Source organism: Halichoeres trimaculatus, unplaced genomic scaffold (assembly GCF_033239565.1).
Source record: "Halichoeres trimaculatus isolate MK-OKI-2021-1 unplaced genomic scaffold, fHalTri1.1 fHalTri1_scaffold_23, whole genome shotgun sequence".
Lineage (NCBI taxonomy): Eukaryota > Metazoa > Chordata > Actinopteri > Labriformes > Labridae > Halichoeres > Halichoeres trimaculatus.
In genome coordinates this window covers 692,564-712,771 of record NW_027437201.1, presented here as the reverse complement: position 1 = coordinate 712,771, position 20,208 = coordinate 692,564, and the positions used below count along the sequence as shown (strand labels likewise).

Below are 20,208 nucleotides of genomic sequence, written 5' to 3'. Positions count from 1 at the left end.
TTTGTGAGAGAGGAAAACCACTTCTCAAATGCCTCACCTGTGCAGTAAAACAATCACATGAGTAATAATTCAGGAGGATTGATCTCATCACCTCAGACACACCCAGAGAAGTGTTTATGACTAAAGACACACATCTGACAGAAGAACACGGGATTCCTCTGACAGCAGGAAGGAAGGAAAGCAGGCTCACGTCTGATTCTACAAGGATATGTCAGGAAACATGAATTCTGCAGAGTCAGAGTTCATCCTGCAGAGAGGACACGCTCAGAATGGAGGAACTACAAACACAACCTCTAATTAAAGCTGCAAGCAGCGTTAGACGGGTCCTCGGGCTCCTGCCGTTTTTCCCTCCAATGTGTCCAACAAAATGAGACAAACATTTTGGCGTTTGTTTCATCTCTCTACGACATTCCTAGCCCCAGTTAGGGCGGTTTTGCTGTGCATAGGTGGAAGTGAGCCTTGTGGCTCTTAGAGAATATTATGGGATGTCAGGGAGTCAGTTGATACCATGGCAACGTATCCTCTGCTATGCTGAATGATAACACCAGCTGCATGCTTGGAATTCTAATTAGTGTGACACTAGTGTGATCAGAGTGAAGAGGTGGAGTTTATCAGCCATCTAATGTAAAGAAATCCTCACAGAGTCCACAATTTTACCCCAATCTGTGTCAAAAATATCATGTTGATAGGAATTTTTGTCAGGAATCCATTTTTGGCATTTTTAAAGCTGTACGAGTTTTACTTTTTTCTCTAGAAGCACAAATGCGTCACAAGACAGATGGAAGAGTGCTGGAAATGGATTTTTTATTTATGAGAAACGTCCAAACTACTTGTCCTGTAGGTCACAATGTTGGCTTAATCTGTGTAAAAATATCATATGGTTGTAGACAATTTTGTCAGGAATCCAACCATGTAATTTTTAAAGCTCTATGACTTTTAGTTTTTGGTCTAGAGGCCCAAATGCGGCACTAGTAGAATGTGTGTTTTGACCTGAAATCGGTTCTCCTCATCTGCTAACATGGAGAAATCCTAAATCGGCCAAAAGCGGTCGGCGACTTTGAGGGCTCGCCATTCGAAAACCGGGCCCGAAACAACAACTTCCTTCACAACTTTTGGAGAGCAGGGTCTAGTCTGTCATGTGATGGTAGTCTCAAACCTGTACCATTTTTGGTTTCAGAGGAGAAAATTTTTGCAGAAAGGGTTACAAAATTTTTTTTTTAATATTGTGAGGCAAATAGCCGGCTTCCTATTGGAGATAGGTCCAGGGTAGCAGCGTATGATTTTTGCGTCTCGATGACACGAGCGTTTTGGTGTTGGTTTCATCTCTCTACGACATTCCTAGCCCGAGCTAGGGCCCTTAGCGTGTGCCTAGGTGGCGCTATTGAGCTTATTATGGGATGTCGGGGGTCATGTTTGGTATTAAACGAAAATTTTTTACGATTCTGGGGTGCGTGCCAATTTTGGTGAGTTTTTGAGCATGTTTAGGGGGTCTAATTAGCGTTCAAAGCGCGGACGGAATAATAAGAAAATTAAAGCTGCAAGCAGCGTTAGACGGGTCCTCGGGCTCCTGCCGGTTTTCCCTCCAATGTGTCCATCAAACTGAGACGAACATTTCGGCGTTGGTTTCATCTGTCTACGACATTCCTAGCCCCAGTTAGGGCTGTTTTGGTGTGTGTAGGCTGGAAGTGAGCCTTATGGCTCTGAGAGAATATTATGGGATGTCAGGGAGTCAGTTGATACCATGGTAACGTATCCTCTGCTTTGCTGAATGACATCACCTGCTGCATGCTTGGAATTCTAATTAGCGTGACACGAGTGTGACTAGTGCCTGGAGGGAGTTTTTATCAGGCATCTTATGTAAAGAAATCCTCACAGAGTCCACAATTTTACCCCAATCTGTGTCAAAAATATCATATTTGATAGTAGAGCTTGTGAGGAATCCATTTTTGGCATTTTTAAAGCTGTACGAGTTATACTTTTTTCTCTAGCAGCCCTAATGTGTCACAACACCGGTGGAAAAGTGCTCAAAATGGATTTTGTTATTTTAGAGACATGTCTGAACTACTTGTCCTGTAGGCCACAATGTTTGCTTAATCTGTGTAAAAATATCATATGGTTGTAGGGGATTTTGTCAGGAATCCAACCATGTAATTTTTAAAGCTCTATGACTTGTAGTTTTTTGTCTAGAGGCCCAAATGCGGCACTAGTAGAAGTACTAGTAGTGAGTGTTTTGACCTGAAATCTGTTCTCCTCATCTGCTAACATGGAGAAATCCTAAATTGGCCAAAAGCGGTCGGCGACTTTGAGGGCTCGCCATTCGAAAACCGGGCCCGAAACAACGAATTCCCCCACAACTTTTGTAGAGCAGGGTCTGGTCTGTCATGTGATGGTAGTCTCAAACCTGTACCATTTTTGGTTTTAGAGGAGAAAATTTTTGCAGAAAGGTTTAAAAAAAATTTTTTTTTATTTTGGCGGGCAAATTGCCGGCTTCCTGTTGGAGAAAGGTCCAGGGTAGCAGCGTATGATTTTTGCGTCTCGATGACACGAGCGTTTTGGTGTTGGTTTCATCTCTCTACGACATTCCTAGCCCGAGCTAGGGCCCTTAGCGTGTGCCTAGGTGGCGCTATTGAGCTTATTATGGGATGTCGGGGGTCATGTTTGGTATCATTACGCAATTTTTCGCAATTGTGAGGTGCGTGCCAATTTTGGTGAGTTTTTGAGTTTGTTAAGCAGGTCTAATTTGCGTTTTCGGAGCCTGTGGAATAATAAGAAATTAAAGCTGCAAGCAGCATTAGACGGGTCCTCGGGCTCCTGCCGGTTTCCCCTCCAATGTGTCCAACAAAATGAGACGAACATTTTGGCGTTTGTTTCATCTCTCTACGACATTCCTAGCCCCAGTTAGGGCTGTTTTGGTGTTCATAGGGTGGAAGTGAGTCTAATGGCTCTGAGAGAATATTATGGGATGTCGGGGAGTCAGTTGATACCATGGCAACGTATCCTCTGCTATGCTGAGTGACATCACCAGCAGCTGCATGCTTGGAATTCTAATTAGCGTGACACGAGTGTGACTAGTGCCTGGAGGGAGTTTTTATCAGGCATCTAATGTAAAGAAATCCTCACAGAGTCCACAATTTTAACCCAATCTGTGTCAAAAAATATCATATTTGATAGTAGAGCTTGTGAGGAATCCATTTTTGGCATTTTCAAAGCTGTACGAGTTATACTTTTTTCTCTAGAAGCCCTAATGTGTCACAACACCGGTGAAAGAGTGCTCAAAATGGATTTTTTTATTTTAGAGACATGTCTGAACTACTTGTCCTGTAGGCCACAATGTTGGCTTTATCTGTGTAAAAATATCATATGGTTGTAGGGAATTTTGTCAGGAATCCAACCATGTAATTTTTAAAGCTCTATGACTTGTAGTTTTTTGTCTAGAGGCCCATATGCGGCACTAGTAGAATGTGTGTTTTGAGCTGAAATCTCTTCTCCTCATCTGCTAACATGGAGAAATCCTGAATTGGCCAAAAGCGGTCGGCGACTTTGAGGGCTCGCCATTCGAAAACCGGGCCCGAAACAACAACTTCCTTCACAACTTTTGTAGAGCAGGGTCTGGTCTTTCATATGATGCAACGTTCATACCTGTACCATTTTTGGTTTCGGATGAGAAAATTTTTGCAGAAAGGGTTAAAAAATTTTTTTTTTAATTTTGTGAGGCAAATAGCCGGCTTCCTGTTGGAGATAGGTCCAGGGTAGCAGCGTATGATTTTTGCGGCTCGATGACACGAACGTTTTGGTGTTGGTTTCATCTCTCTATGACATTCCTAGCCCGAGCTAGGGCCCTTAGCGTGTGCCTAGGTGGCGCTATTGAGCTTATTATGGGATGTTGGGGGTCATGTTTGGTATTAAACGAAAATTTTGGGCGCCCATAATGTGTGTGCCAATTTTGGTGAGTTTTCAAATTTGTTAAGAGGACCTAATAAGCGATTTACTGGAGTGCGGAATAATAATAATAATAAGAAAAAAGAAACACAGCAGGAACAATAGTGTCCTCGGCCTTCGGCCGAGGACACCTTCTAGCTCTTGCTAGAAGGTGCCCTCGCTCAGGCCGAGGACCCTAATTAAAGCTGCAAGCAGCGTTAGACGGGTCCTCGGGCTCCTGCCGGTTTGCCCTCCAATATGTCCAACAAAATGAGACGAACATTTTGGCGTTTGTTTCATCTCTCTACGACATTCCTAGCCCCAGTTAGGGCGGTTTTGCTGTGCATAGGTGGAAGTGAGCCTTGTGGCTCTGAGAGAATATTATGGGATGTCAGGGAGTCAGTTGATACCATGGCAACGTATCCTCTGCTGTGCTGAATGACATCACCAACTGCTGCATGGAATTCTAATTAGCGTGACACTAGTGTGATCAGAGTGAAGGGGGAGAGTTTTATCAGCCATCTAATGTAAAGAAATCCTCACAGAGTCCACAATTTTACCCCAATCTGTGTCAAAAATATCATGTTGATAGGAATTTTTGTCAGGAATCCATTTTTGGCATTTTTTAAGCTGTACGAGTTTTACTTTTTTCTCTAGAAGCACAAATGCGTCACAAGACAGATGGAAGAGTGCTGGAAATGGATTTTTTATTTATGAGAAACGTCCAAACTACTTGTCCTGTAGGTCACAATGTTGGCTTAATCTGTGTAAAAATATCATATGGTTGTAGACAATTTTGTCAGGAATCCAACCATGTAATTTGTAAAGCTCTATGACTTTTAGTTTTTTGTCTAGAGGCCCAAATGCGGCACTAGTAGAAGTACTAGTAGTGAGTGTTTTGACCTGAAATCGGTTCTCCTCATCTGCTAACATGAAGAAATCCTAAATCGGCCAAAAGCGGTCGGCGACTTTGAGGGCTCGCCATTCGAAAACCGGGCCCGAAACAACAACTTCCCCCACAACTTTTGTAGAGCAGGGTCTGGTCTGTCATGTGATGGTAGTCTCAAACCTGTACCATTTTTGGTTTTAGAGGAGAAAATTTTTGCAGAAAGGTTTAAAAAAAAATTTTTTTTATTTTGTGAGTCAAATAGCCGGCTTCCTGTTGGAGATAGGTCCAGGGTAGCAGCGTATGGTTTTTGCGTCTTGATGACACGAGCGTTTTGGTGTTGGTTTCATCTCTCTACGACATTCCTAGCCAGAGCTAGGGCTCTTAGCATGTGCCTAGGTGGCGCTATTGAGCATATTATGGGATGTCAGGGGATAATTTTTTCATTTAATCAAATTTTCAGACTTGCAGAATGTGCGTGCCAATTTTGGTGAGTTTTTGAGCATGTTTAGGGGGTCAAATTTGAGGACACGCGTAGGAGGGAATAATAATAAGAAAGAAACGGACGAAAAACAATAGTGTCCTCCGCCTTCGGCGGAGGACACCTTCTAGCCCTGCTAGAAGGTGCCCTCTGCTCAGGCCGAGGACCCTAATTAAAGCTGCAAGCAGCGTTAGACGGGTCCTCGGGCTCCTGCCGGTTTTCCCTCCAATGTGTCCAACAAAATAAGACGAACATTTTGGCGTTTGTTTCATCTCTCTACGACATTCCTAGCCCCAGTTAGGGCGGTTTTGCTGTGCATAGGTGGAAGTGAGCCTAATGGCTCTGAGAGAATATTATGGGATGTCAGGGAGTCAGTTGATACCATGGCAACGTATCCTCTGCTATGCTGAATGACATCACCACCTGCATGCGTGGAATTCTAATTAGCGTGACACTAGTGTGACTAGAGGCTGGAGGGAGTTTTTATCAGGCATCTAATGTAAAGAAATCCTCACAGAGTCCACAATTTTACCCCAATCTGTGTCAAAAATATCATGTTGATAGGAATTTTTGTCAGGAATCCATTTTTGGCATTTTTAAAGCTGTACGAGTTTTACTTTTTTCTCTAGAAGCACAAATGCGTCACAAGACAGATGGAAGAGTGCTGGAAATGGATTTTTTATTTATGAGAAACGTCCAAACTACTTGTCCTGTAGGTCACAATGTTGGCTTAATCTGTGTAAAAATATCATATGGTTGTAGACAATTTTGTCAGGAATCCAACCATGTAATTTTTAAAGCTCTATGACTTGTAGTTTTTTGTCTAGAGGCCCAAATGCGACACTAGTAGAATGTGTGTTTTGACCTGAAATCCGGCCTCCTCATCTGCTAACATGGAGAAATCCTAAATCGGCCAAAAGCGGTCGGCGACTTTGAGGGCTCACCATTCAAAAACCGGGCCCGAAACAACAACTTCCCCCACAACTTTTGGAGAGCAGGGTCTAGTCTGTCATGTGATGGTAGTCTCAAACCTGTACCATTTTTGGTTTCAGAGGAGAAAATTTTAGCAGAAATTGTAAAAAAAAAATTTTTTAAATTTTGTGAGGCAAATAGCCGGCTTCCTGTTGGAGATAGGTCCAGGGTAGCAGCGTATGATTTTTGCGTCTCGATGACACGAACATTTTGGTGTTGGTTTCATCTCTCTACGACATTCCTAGCCCGAGCTAGGGCTCTTAGCGTGTGCCTAGGTGGCGCTGTTGAGCTTATTATGGGATGTAGGTGGTCATGTTTGGTATCATTACGCAATTTTTCGCAATTGTGAGGTGCGTGCCAATTTTGGTGAGTTTTTGAGTATGTTTAGCAGGTCTAATTTGCGTTCAAAGACGGTGCGGAATAATAAGAAAATTAAAGCTGCAAGCAGCGTTAGACGGGTCCTCGGGCTACTGCCGGTTTTCCCTCCAATGTGTCCATCAAACTGAGACGAACATTTTGGCATTTGTTTCATCTTTCTAGGACATTCCTAGCCCCAGTTAGGGCTGTTTTGCTGTGCATAGGTGGAAGTGAGCCTTGTGGTTCTGAGAGAATATTATGGGATGTCAGGGAGTCAGTTGATACCATGGCAACGTATCCTCTGCTATGCTGAATGACATCACCACCTGCATGCGTGGAATTCTAATTAGCGTGACACGAGTGTGACTACAGGCTGGAGGGAGAGTTTATCAGCCATCTAATGTAAAGAAATCCTCACAGAGTCCACAATTTTACCCCAATCTGTGTCAAAAATATCATATTTGATAGAAGGGCTTGTGAGGAATCCATTTTTGGCATTTTTAAAGCAGTACGAGTTATACTTTTTTCACTAGAAGCACAAATGCGTCACAACACCGGTGGAAAAGTACTAGAAATGGATTTTGTATTTTAGAGAAACTTCCCAACTACTTGTCCTGTAGGCCACAATGTTGGCTTAATCTGTGTAAAAATATCATATGGTTGTAGAGAATTTTGTCAGGAATCCAACCATGTAATTTTTAAAGCTCTATGACTTTTAGTTTTTTGTCTAGAGGCCCAAATGCGACACTAGTAGAAGTACTAGTAGTGAGTGTTTTGACCTGAAATCTGTTCTCCTCATCTGCTAACATGGAGAAATCCTAAATTGGCCAAAAGCGGTCGGCGACTTTGAGGGCTCGCCATTCGAAAACCGGGCCCGAAACAACAACTTCCTTCACAACTTTTGTAGAGCAGGGTCTGGTCTGTCATGTGATGGTAGTCTCAAACCTGTACCATTTTTGGTTTCAGAGGAGAAAATTTTTGCAGAAAGGGTTAAAAAAAATTTTTTTTTATTTTGTGAGGCAAATAGCCGGCTTCCTGTTAGAGATAGGTCCAGGGTAGCAGTGTATGATTTTTGCGTCTCGATGACACGAGCGTTTTGGTGTTGGTTTCATCTCTCTACGACATTCCTAGCCTGAGCTAGGGCCCTTAGCATGTGCCTAGGTGGCGCTATTGAGCTTATTATGGGATGTCGGGGGTCATGTTTGGTATCATTACGCAATTTTTCGCAATTGTGAGGTGCGTGCCAATTTTGGTGAGTTTTTGAGTATGTTAAGCAGGTCTAATTTGCGTTTTCGGAGCCTGTGGAATAATAAGAAAAAAGAAACGGACGGAATACAATAGTGCCCTCGGCCTTCGGCCGAGGGCACCTTCTAGCCCTTGCTAGAAGGTGCCCCGGCTCAGGCCGAGGACCCTAATAAAAAGAAACGGACGGAATACAATAGTGCCCTCGGCCTTCGGCCGAGGGCACCTTCTAGCTCCTGCTAGAAGGTGCCCTGGCTCAGGCCGAGGACCCTAATTAAAGCTGCAAGCAGCATTAGACGGGTCCTCGGGCTCCTGCCGGTTTTCCCTCCAATGTGTCCCACAAAATGAGACGAACATTTTGGCGTTTGTTTCATCTCTCTACGACATTCCTAGCCCCAGTTAGGGCTGTTTTGGGGTGACTAGGCTTTAGTGAGCCTACTGGCTCTGAGAGAATATTATGGGATGTCAGGGAGTCAGTTGATACCATGGCAATGTATCCTCTGCTATGCTGAAGAGAAATAGCCAACTTCCTGTCTGGGAAAGGTCAGGGTGTCAGCAAGTAATTTGTTCGTCTTAATGAGATGAACATTTTGATGTTGGTTTGATTTCTCTAGGACATTCCTACTGGCTGCTATGGCTGTTTTAATGTGTCAGAATGTGGACAGAGGGAATATTATGGGATGTTTGGTATTATAATGAAGAGTTTGATGCTTGAAATGTGTGTACTGATTTTGGTGAGTTTTTGAGCATGTTCAGGGGGTCTAATGAGCACTTTAATGGAGGAGAGAGTCATTGTTGCCTCTGCTGAGTCATGTGACCAGCTGTGTGGAGCTCCTAATCAGTGGGTGACATTATCACAGAAGTGCAGGAGGATGAGATTCCCAAAGGGGACAAACTTCTCATCCTGTAGGCCAGAATGTTGACCGAATCTGTGTAAAAATATGATTTTCTTGAAGAGCATTTTGTGAGGAATCCAACCATGTCATTTTTAAAGCTGTGCGACTTTTACTTTTTTGTCTAGAGGCCCAACTGCTTCACTGAAGCTCCTCTCCCATCTGTTAACATTGCGAAGTCGGCGACTTTGAGGGCTCGCCATTCGAAAACCGGGCCAGAAACAACAACTTCCCCTACAACTTTTGTAGAACAGGGTCTGGTCTGTCATGTGAGCCAATTTTCATGCCGGTACCATTTTTGGTTATTGACAAGTTAATGTTTGTAGAGAGGCTTAAATTTCAGAAAACTCTTATTTTGGCGGGCAAATTGCCGGCTTCCTGTTGGAGCTACGCGGAAATACCTCCTATATTTTTTGTGCGTCTCGATGAGCTGAACGTTTTGGTGTTGGTTTCATCTCTCTGCGACATTCCTGGCCTGAGCTAGGGCCGTTGAAGTGTGTTTTTTGGGTTTTTTGGCTCTATGGAGATTATTATGGGATGTCGGGGGTCATGTTTGGTATCAAATCGCAATTTCACGCGATCCTGATATGCGTGCCAATTTTGGTGAGTTTTTGAATATGTTTAGGGGGTGTAATTTGCGTTCTCGGGGCGGGTGGTATAATAAGAAAATTAAAGCTGCAAGCAGCGTTAGACGGGTCCTCGGGGCTCATGCCGGTTTTGCCCTACTATCATGGTATTGGCCCCATTGTGTCCAACAGAATAAGACGAACATTTTGGTGGTGGTTTCATCTCTCTAGGACATTCCTAGCCCCAGTTAGGGCTGTTTTGCTGTGCATAGGTGGAAGTGAGCCTAATGGCTCTGAGAGAATATTATGGGATGTCAGGGAGTCAGTTGATACCATGGCAACGTATCCTCTGCTATGCTGAAGAGAAATAGCCAACTTCCTGTCTGGGAAAGGTCAGGGTGTCGGCAAGTAATTTGTTCGTCTTAATGAGATGAACATTTTGATGTTGGTTTGATCTCTCTAGGACATTCCTACTGGCTGCTATGGCTGTTTTAATGTGTCAGAATGTGGACAGAGGGAATATTATGGGATGTTTGGTATTATAATGAAGAGTTTGATGCTTGAAATGTGTGTACTGATTTTGGTGAGTTTTTGAGCATGTTCAGGGGTGTAATAAGCACTTTAATGGAGGAGAGAGTCATTGTTTCCTCTGCTGAGTCATGTGACCAGCTGTGTGGAACTCCTAATCAGTGTGTGACATCATCACAGAAGTGCAGGAGGATGAGATTCCCAAAGGGGACAAACTTCTCATCCTGTAGGCCAGAATGTTGACCGAATCTGTGTAAAAATATGATTTTCTTGAAGAGCGTTTTGTGAGGAATCCAACCATGTCATTTTTAAAGCTGTGCGACTTTTACTTTTTTGTCTAGAGGCCCAACTGCTTCACTGAAGCTCCTCTCCCATCTGTTAACATTGCGAAGTCGGCGACTTTGAGGGCTCGCCATTCGAAAACCGGGCCAGAAACAACGAATTCCCCCACAACTTTTGTAGAACAGGGTCTGGTCTGTCATGTGAGCCAATTTTCATGCCGGTACCATTTTTGGTTATTGACAAGTTAATGTTTGTAGAGAGGCTTAAATTTCAGAAAACTCTTATTTTGGCGGGCAAATTGCCGGCTTCCTGTTGGAGCTACGCGAAAATACCTCCTATATTTTTTGTGCGTCTTGATGAGCTGAACGTTTTGGTGTTGGTTTCATCTCTCTGCGACATTCCTGGCCTGAGCTAGGGCCGTTGAAGTGTGTTTTTTGGGTTTTTTGGCTCTATGGAGATTATTATGGGATGTCGGGGGTCATGTTTGGTATCAAATCGCAATTTCACGCGATCCTGATATGCGTGCCAATTTTGGTGAGTTTTTGAATATGTTTAGGGGGTGTAATTTGCGTTCTCGGGGCGGGTGGTATAATAAGAAAAAAAAAGAAACGCAGCAGGAACAATAGTGCCCTCGGCCTTCGGCCGAGGGCACCTTCTAGCCCTGCTAGAAGGTGCCCTGGCTCAGGCCGAGGACCCTAAAAAAAGAAACGCAGCAGGAACAATAGTGCCCTCGGCCTTCGGCCGAGGGCACCTTCTAGCCCTGCTAGAAGGTGCCCTGGCTCAGGCCGAGGACCCTAAAAAAAGAAACGGACGAAAAACAATAGTGCCCTCGGCCGAAGGCCGAGGGCACCTTCTAGCTTGCTAGAAGGTGCCCTGGCTCAGGCCGAGGACCCTAACTAGCTAAAAGTCAGAATCCTACCTGAGCAGTGGAGTGAGGCTGAGCTGGTTCAGACTGGACAAATAATTCTATCAGGAATCACTGTTTTTTGCATTAAACCACAGGTGCACATGTTTGAATACGCAGAGAGATGTGATTAAAAAATAAAAACATCACAAATATAATTTGAGCTTCTCACAGAGGCAGGAGGATGAACATGAAAACAGGACTATCAAGAACAAACAGAGAAGAAAATGAATCCATCTTACCGGCCGGGTGTGTTTTCATCTGTAGAAGAAGTTTAACTGTGAGCCAACACCTTCCTGCTCAGCTTATAAACCTCCCCCTTCCTCCCCCTCCTCCCCTCTCTGGTTTTCTTTCTGAGCAGACTGAGGCAGAAACAAAACTGAAAGTTAGAGAGGAGCTTCAACAGGTCTACAGCTGCTCAGACCAGCAGACTCACTCTCATGTTCCTGGAAACAGCCAGGCCTCCGCAGCAGCACTGAGACTAACAACAAATAAATAAAAACAGAGGGCAGCTATACACAGGGCCAGTCTGAGCAACAGTCTGCTCCATAGACTCTGTGTTTGTGATGAAATATTAGAGATGACTGTGAGATGACGTCACTGATGGAGCCAGACAAAACAGAACTGAAGGAAGCCAGAGGAGGGATGAGAGGGAGGCAGAGAGACTGGTTTCACATTCCAGTCCAGTCCAGCTGAGTCACTCACCTGCTGTGTAACAACATGTGACCTGTGGCTCCACAGGAAACAAATACAACTGCAGCTTGTTGTGTTCAGTCCCGTCTTTAAATAAACCTCAGCTCTGTCTCTGACTCTGCTGGGAGGACGGCTCACATCACAACAACCTGAGCCTCTGTTTTAACCTGCAGACTTTACATTTCTGCTTCTCAGACCCATGATGCTTCATTTTTTCAAACTTTGACCTAAAAGCCATATTTGGGGACACTGCCCATGTCTTCTTCTGAGGAAATATATATAAAAATATAACACAACATTACACCTGTTTCAGTAAAAGAAACAGCGGGTTTCAGTAGAATAACCCTAATAACAAATTACTAATGGCAAACTCATAACACAAATAGCAAAACTAGGGTTAACCAGCAAATAACAAAAGTTAACCAAGGCAATTAAAGAAACACCCAGGTTGTGTTGATTTAGGCCTATAGACAGACTATAAACAGACATTAGTGTTCATTTAAATCTCTCCCATATAAAACTCCTCACAGGTGCTTTAAGAGACAACCAGGTGCTAACATACCTGTGTTTGGCGTTATCCGAGCATCATCTCTTCTTCATCCTCGTGATCAGAGCTGGTTCTGTCAGGAAGATCTGAGGAAGAGGAGGAAGAGGAGAGTCAGACACGACAGCTACACAGCTGGATTATTGCCAAGAAACTAAGAGGTGTTTGCCTACAGATCCGATAAATTTTGAATATTAGAACATGGTAAAAGAGGCTACGGTACGGTAATGTAACGGTAATGTACCGGTAAAGTGACGGGGTACAGACACAGCGGAGTACCAAAGCAACGCTGACCCGTGAAAGCATCACGAACTGAAACGGATGGTAAAGTCAGGTTATTCATTAACGTGTTAGAGACACAGACGGATAGCCTCTGTGTTTCTGTGTGGTAACTGCTCTCCTTCTACCCGAATTACACGTGAGAACTGTAAAAACAAACACACCTGACCTGCAGGTGATCACCATGGAGATACATACACGGAGCTAACCGCTCTTAGCGCCCGTTAGCAAATAATACAAGTCGTTCGGTTCAACTTCAAAGTCTTCCCACTTTCAGGAAGCTTTAAAATCACCTGTATCAGCGTATTGTTAACAAGGGATACAGTCGTTCCAGTGAATGCGTCCTCTTTGTTAGTAAAATAAGAACTTAAACTCGTTATATTCGCACTTTGTTTGCTAAAGCTAACCGGGGAGCGAGTTCGTGCTTTGATGCGTTCACGTGCTCCGTAAAAAATAGTAAAAATCATCTTCGTTACGATAAAACGTTTTGTGCCCAAATCATTTTTGAATGTTTGACAGACATTTAAATGTTAGACATTTATTTAAATGTAAGACAGATATTGAACTCCAGCCACTGTTTGTCGGACAACCCAGGTACTTTTTATCAGTCTTTTTCCTGGGTATAAAAGACACAAGCAGAAACAAGAAATCAAGCCGTTTTCCGTATTTCCGTACACACACACACACACGCACACACACACACACACACACACATACACACACACACACACACACACACACACATATATATATATATATATATATATATATATATATATATATATATATATATATATATATATATATGATGCGCGCGTGTGTGTGTGTGTGTGTGTGTGTGTGTGTGTGTGTGTGTGTGTGTGTGTGTGTGTGTGTGTGTGTGTCATAGACTGTATATGGTGTGTGTACTGTGTACACCACTTGTGTTGATTTGGAAAGAAATGCAGGCAATGCACTGAAAGTGCGGTTCTCCATGACTGCCAGAGAGAGTTTTATTGTGAAGGGCACAGCACCGTCGGGCTTCAAAGCCCCGCCCACTAAGAAAATGAAATATGAAGTGGAATTTTCATTTTTTTGAGTGAAAACGAAAAAAAAAAACTGGCCGTTTCTTGTTGTTTGTGTTTATGTTTGTTTTTTTGCGTAAAACAGAAAATCGAAAAAACGAGACGTTTCCGTTTGTTTGTTTTTTTTTTCTTTTCTTTTTTTTTTTTTTTTTTTTTTCTTTTTGTACAAAACGGAATTAAACAAAAAACAGCTTGATTTCTTGTTTCTGCTTGTGTCTTTTATACCGAGGAAACAGACTGATAAAACGTACCTTGGTCCTCGACCGCAGGCGTAAATTTGATGTTTTACTCTGTGATTACACCAGATGGCGCTCTATCCTCACTGTTCATGAGTGGACCATAGACTGCAGACTCAAATGATGTAGAATATCATTATCAAATGCAAAGAAAATTGAAATCATGTTCAATTGTCAGTGTTTTCTTTATCACTGGGTTTTATTCCAGCTGTTTACTTCTCCTCTCAGTTGCTGGATGAAAAGTTACAGATTAAATACCCCTGAGAGATGACATAAAGATATTCTTTGAGTTCTAAAACTCATGCACACCTCATTGAGGTCAGGAGTAAACTAAGCCCTGTATCTGACTGAATACAACATGCTGTAGGAAAATATATTTTGTATAAACTGACATGAACTCCTTCACAAATGTCCTTATAGTTGTAGCACACATGGCCTGCCTTTGGAGGAGGCTCAACACCTCAGACGCAGCGGTTGAAACGCTCATGACCAGAGTTCACTTACCACAGGACGTTTCTGCAGGACAACCTATTGCTTTCACCATACAGAACAGTGAGTGAACCAGAGGAGCTGGACTGAAGTCTGGCACAATAGGAGAAGAGGAACAAAATGGTAATTAGATGTCCATAATCTTAACTGAATTGATTTATCTTACAGAATTAGATTGTAAAGGCTCTCTACAATTGTCTAAGTTGAATTATTGTTTTTTCGGCAACACTTCTTTTGAACGTTGAGAGGTGTAAATCGACATACTACTAATGTCCTGGCCCAGTTATAGCCTGCGGTGAAAAAAGGTCCAAAAAGCCTTTCCAGCACTTGACTCTTTGCAAGATTATAACAAGGCAAGTGCTAGTACATTGTTCACATTATTTTATACTAACTGACTGACAAGATTTATAATGTGAAACTAAACAATTTCATTTTAACTTCTACCCTAGCGGCCTGCCTCAAGGATTTCCTTGGCCAGAGGCAGAAGTTGAGGACTTGACTGGGCAAGCACTAACGTTCGTCCCCCACTGACGGTAAATTAGAATCATTCTGTTTGTCTTGGTAATTTAGAAATCTTAAATTACTTGTGGGGATCAGAAAATCAGGGACAGCAGGGTGATTTGTCATGCTTTTATAGACTCATGCTAAACTTTTCTTTTTAGGCCGGCTGAGAAAGAATGAGGACACACCTGCCCGACATGCCTTTTTTTTTTCTTTTAACCCTTTTTAATTTTTTATTAGCTGGAAAGGAAGAAGACACCAAAGTCATTTCAATTTTTACATTATTTTTATTGTTTTTATTTTGCTATTTTTTTATTCCTTTTTTCTTACATTGTAATTGGTCTAATTATTTTTCCAGTTTGTTATTTGTATTTCATTATACTGTCATAAAAAAGCCTTGATAGATTTGCCAGTTCATTCATTACTTGGCACTTACTTCTATATGCTCATTTACAGTCATGTGCAAGAAATCAATTTATCATTAAAAAGTATAGGTACCAATCACATGATTGTTTTAAAGCCATCCATCCATCCATTTTCTTCCGCTTATCCGGGGTCGGGTCGCGGGGGCAGCAGCCTAAGTAGGGAAGCCCAGACTTCCCTCTCCCTAGCCACTTCTTCCAGCTCTTCCGGGGGGATCCCAAGACATTCCCAGGCCAGCCGAGAGATGTAGTCTCTCCAGCGTGTCCTGGGTCTTCCCCGGGGTCTCCTCCCGGTGGGACGTGCCCTGAACACCTCACCAGGGAGGTGACGGGAGGCATCCTCATCAGATGCCCGAGCCACCTACTATTAGTAGAGTATATTGTACAAACTGGGTTAAAAGATTTTGCTTGTTGCCATGTTTCATAGCTCCACGTAACTGTTGATAAATACCTTACCTCGTGGCATTTTATCTGGTAAAAATTGTCTTGAACAAAGAAAAGTCCAGTTTAAAAGAAGATCTGATCTCCATTCATTTTCCAAAACAAACACACGCCTTGTTAAGGGTTATGTCCTCCTCAGTGGGGTCAAGTACTCATGGGGAGCAGAGTCTTGATCCCCAGAAAACAAGTCCTAACAACCTTCTTAAGCAATATTTTCATTGCTAAATTAGCTGACTCAACTGTTCCTTTGCTATATGCCTGCTACATAGTTCATTTCACTCACTACTAGTAGCTACTCACCATGAAGAGTGAGACAGTAATTGCACCTGAATGGAATATTACTTGAGTGTCTTTTTGATATATTATCATTTTACATTCCATTAACAGGGTCAAATATCACCAAAGGTCACCACCTAGAGGTCCAAATTTCCATCTGGACTTTGAGATACTTCAACTGGTACAGGGTTGCACTGGCTCACACCACTAGCCTCAAACTTGGCATGACTCTTGCCCATAGACTGGGGTGAATTGACAGGTGTCTCGGGGTGCTATCTTGTGTTTCCAAGATGATATACACTTGGAAAAAAAGCAGTTTTCTCTTAGAGGAAGATAGGTTTTTACATGTTCTGGCTCTATTATTACAAAACAATATTTCACAAAATATTGATCATGAAACTTCAGCGGGTAGCTCATGATTGATAGCTTTCATTTTAAACCAAGTTTATGTTTATGGCCCTTGTGGTTATGGAGATGTTCAACATTTACTGTGGACATGTCATCTTATAAGGTCAACCTAAGAATTGACTCAAAGTCCCCACCCCAAAAATTCAACTTGACAACTACCCTAGAAATGTACCTGTGGGTCCCCTCTAACTAAAATAATAGGTTAACAGCTTGTGCCCTGCATGTCCACAAAAGTCTTAACGGAAGCACTTTTCTGAGTTGTCCTGGCTATCACAGAGTCTTCTTGGTCTGATGTTTTCACTGTAATCTCCTGTCCTTAGCTTTTATTTGACAGGTAAGACATAAATGTACAGGCTGTTTGTATCATGAAGCAGCAGCTCTGACCAGCAGGGTGCGCTACGTGACTTACATACAGCTCCAGACGTTTTCAAACAAATTTCTTCAAACTCTGAATATAGATTCAATCTTTTTAAATAATTTCAGACCCATTAAAATCATTTCATAGGACAGATAAAATGAATAAGTATAAGTTTACCTCAGCAGCTTCATTCAGCGTATTTGAGTTTAGTGTCTTATTCAAAAACACCGTTCTCAGAATCAGTGTGATTAGTTACAATTTGATAAATGCTGATTATGATTTGTGTACATGTATATAACATTATGATAAATGATCATTATAAAAGTATAATATGGGTTTATGAGGAAGACTGATCGGCTGTGAGTGTAAAGCAGATGAGCCTGTGCGTGCTTCCTATTGTCCCCCTAATTTATGTGAAAATCAATTCAATTTCTGATTCATGTTATCTTTATTTCTGTGATCTTATGGAGAAAGATTTCTAATTAATATATGTTTTAACAAACCTGAATGAACACAAAGTAATGCTGCAGACGGGGGTTAGGAACGCTGACTGAATAAAGTGACTGAATAAAGTGAGACCAACCCAGCAGCAGATTGAATAGAGTCAGTTTGTCTGTAGATTCCCTCTGTGCTGCAGAAATCAAAGCTTTGAAGCTCTCTGCTCTCCAAGTAAGTTTACACACACACACACACACACACACACACACACACACACACACACACACACACACACACACACACACACACACACATCATCATCATCATCATCATCATCATCATCATCATCATCATCATAGAACTGTATTTACACAGCCAGCTCTCTGTGACGGGCCGACAGCTCTGCAACACCTCAGTTAAAAAGCACATTCAATCTAAACCATATCTAATCTGTCTTCACAGAGGTGAAGATCTGGACTTGAATCAGCGTGTTATTAATTTCTAATTCATCCTAGTAGCGTGAATGTATTTAAGATCAAAATGTTTTACTGTATCTTCATGTCTGTGGTTCTATGTGCTTTATGTTGGATGCTGCACGTCTGAATTCTTCTGTTAATGAAATGCAAAATAAATAAACTGTGTGTGTGTGTGTGTGTGTGTGTGTGTGTGTGTGTGTGTGTGTGTGTGTGTGTGTGTGTGTGTGTGTGTGTGTGTGTGTGTGTGTGTGTGTGTGTGTTTCCATCCATGCTCTGAAGCAGAAATCTGTTCAGTCTTTGTCTTCATCGGATAAATCAATTCAGATCAGATTGATTATTAATCGTTAATTCTCTGTTCTCCCTTCAGTGCTTACAGCTGTCTCTGTCAGGTTTTCATCAGTAGACTTCAAAAAGGGGGCACCAAAGGAGTCTGCAGGAGATCCCATAAAGATCAAATGGTGAAGGCAACATGGTTTATGGACTGCTCTGTCATTAAAAAAAACTCTGTTTTTTCAGTCATTCCTTCATATAAACTAAACTCTACCATTCACAGCTGAGCAGCAACACCTGGCTTTGGCCTGTGCTTTGAAAGATCCCAAATTCACTCATCATTATTTAGTCATTTTTCATTAAGTCATCATTCATTAATTCATCATTCATTAATTCATCATTATTTAGTCATCATTCATTAAGTCTTCATTCTGAGTCAGAAACTCTCAAGACATAGGTTCACATTGGAGCTGCAAAACCCTCAGAGAGTAAAGACAACACTAAGACCAACTCCTCTAACCTCCTGTGAACTCCTCATACCTCCTCCAAACTCCTCCAAACTCCTCTAAACTTCTCATTCTACTGTAAAAACCTCTAAACTCTACTTAACTCCTCATTCCTACTCTAAAAACCTCTCAACTCCTCTGAACTCCTCTAACCTTCTCTTACCTCCTCTAAACTCTTATGAACTCTTCTAAACTCATCTGACCTTTTCACAACTCCTCAAACAACCTCCAAACTTCTGAACTCCTCTGAACTTATCCCAATTCCTCCCAAATCCTCTAAACTCCCCATTCCATACTCTAAAAACCTCTAAACTCCTCCCAACTCCTCTAACTTCTTTAAACTCCTTTCACATGCTATGAACATCTCTTAGCTCCTCTAAACTCTTCTAAATTCTTCTGAACTTCTCCCAACTCCTCTAACATCCTCTGATCTCCTCTGAACTCATCTGGACTCCTCATGTCTCATCTGAAATCCTCTAATCTCCACAAAACTCCACAAAACTCCTCTGAACTCCTCTGAACTCTTCTGAACTCCTTTGAACTTCTCATACCTCCTCCGAACTCCTCTTAACTCCCTATTTTTACTTAAAAACCTTTAACAATATCTGAACTCCTTCAACCTCCTCTTACCTTCTCTAAACTCCTCCCAACGACTGTTACATCTTCTGAACTCCTCGAAACCTTTTTGAACTCCTCTAAACTCCTCTGATCTCATCTTACTCCACTGAACTCCTCTAAACTCAACTTAACTCCTCTGAACTCCTCATACAGCCTATAAGCTTCTCTTTACTCCCTGTTCCTACTCCAAGAACCTCTAACACCCTCTGAACTCCTCTAACCCCTGACCACCTCTGAACTCCTCTAAACCTAAACTCCTCTGAACTTCTTACAGCTCCTCTCACATTCTCTTAACTTCATAAAACTCCTCTGAACTCCTCTGAACTAATCCCAACTCCTCCAAACTCCTCTTAACTCATCATTCCTACTCTCAAAACCTCTAAACTCCTCTTAACTCCTCTAAATTTTTCATTCCTACTCTAAAAAAACTCTGACTCCCTCTGAACTCCTCTGACCTCCTCCCACCTCCTCCAAACTCCTCTTAACTTCTCCCAACTCCTTTAACAACCTCTGGACTCCTCCAACCGCCATTGAACTCCTCTAAACTCTGAACTACTCATACCTCCCCTGATATCCCCTTAACTCCTCCAACTCCTCCTAACTCCTTTAAAGTCCTCTAAACTTCCCAAACCTCATAATTCCTACTCTGGAAACCTCCACTCATCCAACCTCCTGGAAACTTATCTGAACTCCACTTTCCCCTCTGAACTCCTTTTAACTCTCCGACCTCCTCTTAACTCCACCTAACTCCTCAAAAACCCTCTAAGCTCATCTGACCTCCTCTGAACTACTTTGAACTTTTCTCAACTTCTCTGAACTCCTCATTCCTCCTCTAAACTCTTCTCAACTCCTTATTCCTACTCTAAAAACCTCTAACATCCTTTGAACTCCTCTTGCCTCCTCTGAGCTCCTCGAACCTCCTCTAAACTCTTCTGAACTCTTCTGAACTTCTCTAAACTCCTCTCAAATCCTCTAAACTCTATTAAACTCCTCTAAACTTATCTCAACTCCTTCCAACTCCTCTAAACTCTTCTTAACTCCTCTAAACTCCTCTAAACTCCTCATTCTTACTCTAAAAACCTCTAAACTCCTCTAAACCCCTTTAAACTCATCCCAACTCCTCTAAACTCCTCCAAAACCCTCTAAACCCCTCTGAACTC

General features: G+C 42.3%; 1 protein-coding gene and 1 long non-coding RNA gene across 5 annotated transcripts in view; one reads left to right on the top strand and one right to left on the bottom strand.

Moving 5' to 3' along the window:
• Window positions 1–12,907, bottom strand: part of LOC141784855 (uncharacterized) — a 48,905-nt gene extending 35,998 nt beyond the window's left edge. Inside the window, exons 1-2 of one of the 3 annotated variants that reach the window (XM_074662777.1) lie at window positions 12,839–12,907; window positions 12,285–12,355 (exon numbers count right to left, since the gene is read on the bottom strand). Coding sequence is in view for 1 of the 3 variants with exons in the window: in XM_074662776.1 (XP_074518877.1) it covers window positions 11,272–11,290 (19 nt within the window). In the remaining 2 variants the exon portion in view is untranslated. Of the gene's footprint in view, window positions 1–11,271; window positions 11,392–12,284; window positions 12,359–12,510; window positions 12,579–12,838 lie in introns of those variants that run through there. The other 2 variants (XM_074662778.1, XM_074662776.1) reach the window with 2 other exon arrangements.
• On the top strand, window positions 12,318–14,687 carry LOC141784856 (uncharacterized). 2 transcript variants are annotated; one of them, XR_012597486.1, is made up of 3 exons: window positions 12,318–12,427; window positions 14,266–14,457; window positions 14,581–14,687. It is a non-coding gene; the product is annotated as an uncharacterized LOC141784856 (long non-coding RNA). The 2 variants fall into 2 exon arrangements; XR_012597485.1 differs by having other exon boundaries at window positions 12,352–12,590.
• Window positions 14,688–20,208: the final 5,521 nt, after the last annotated feature.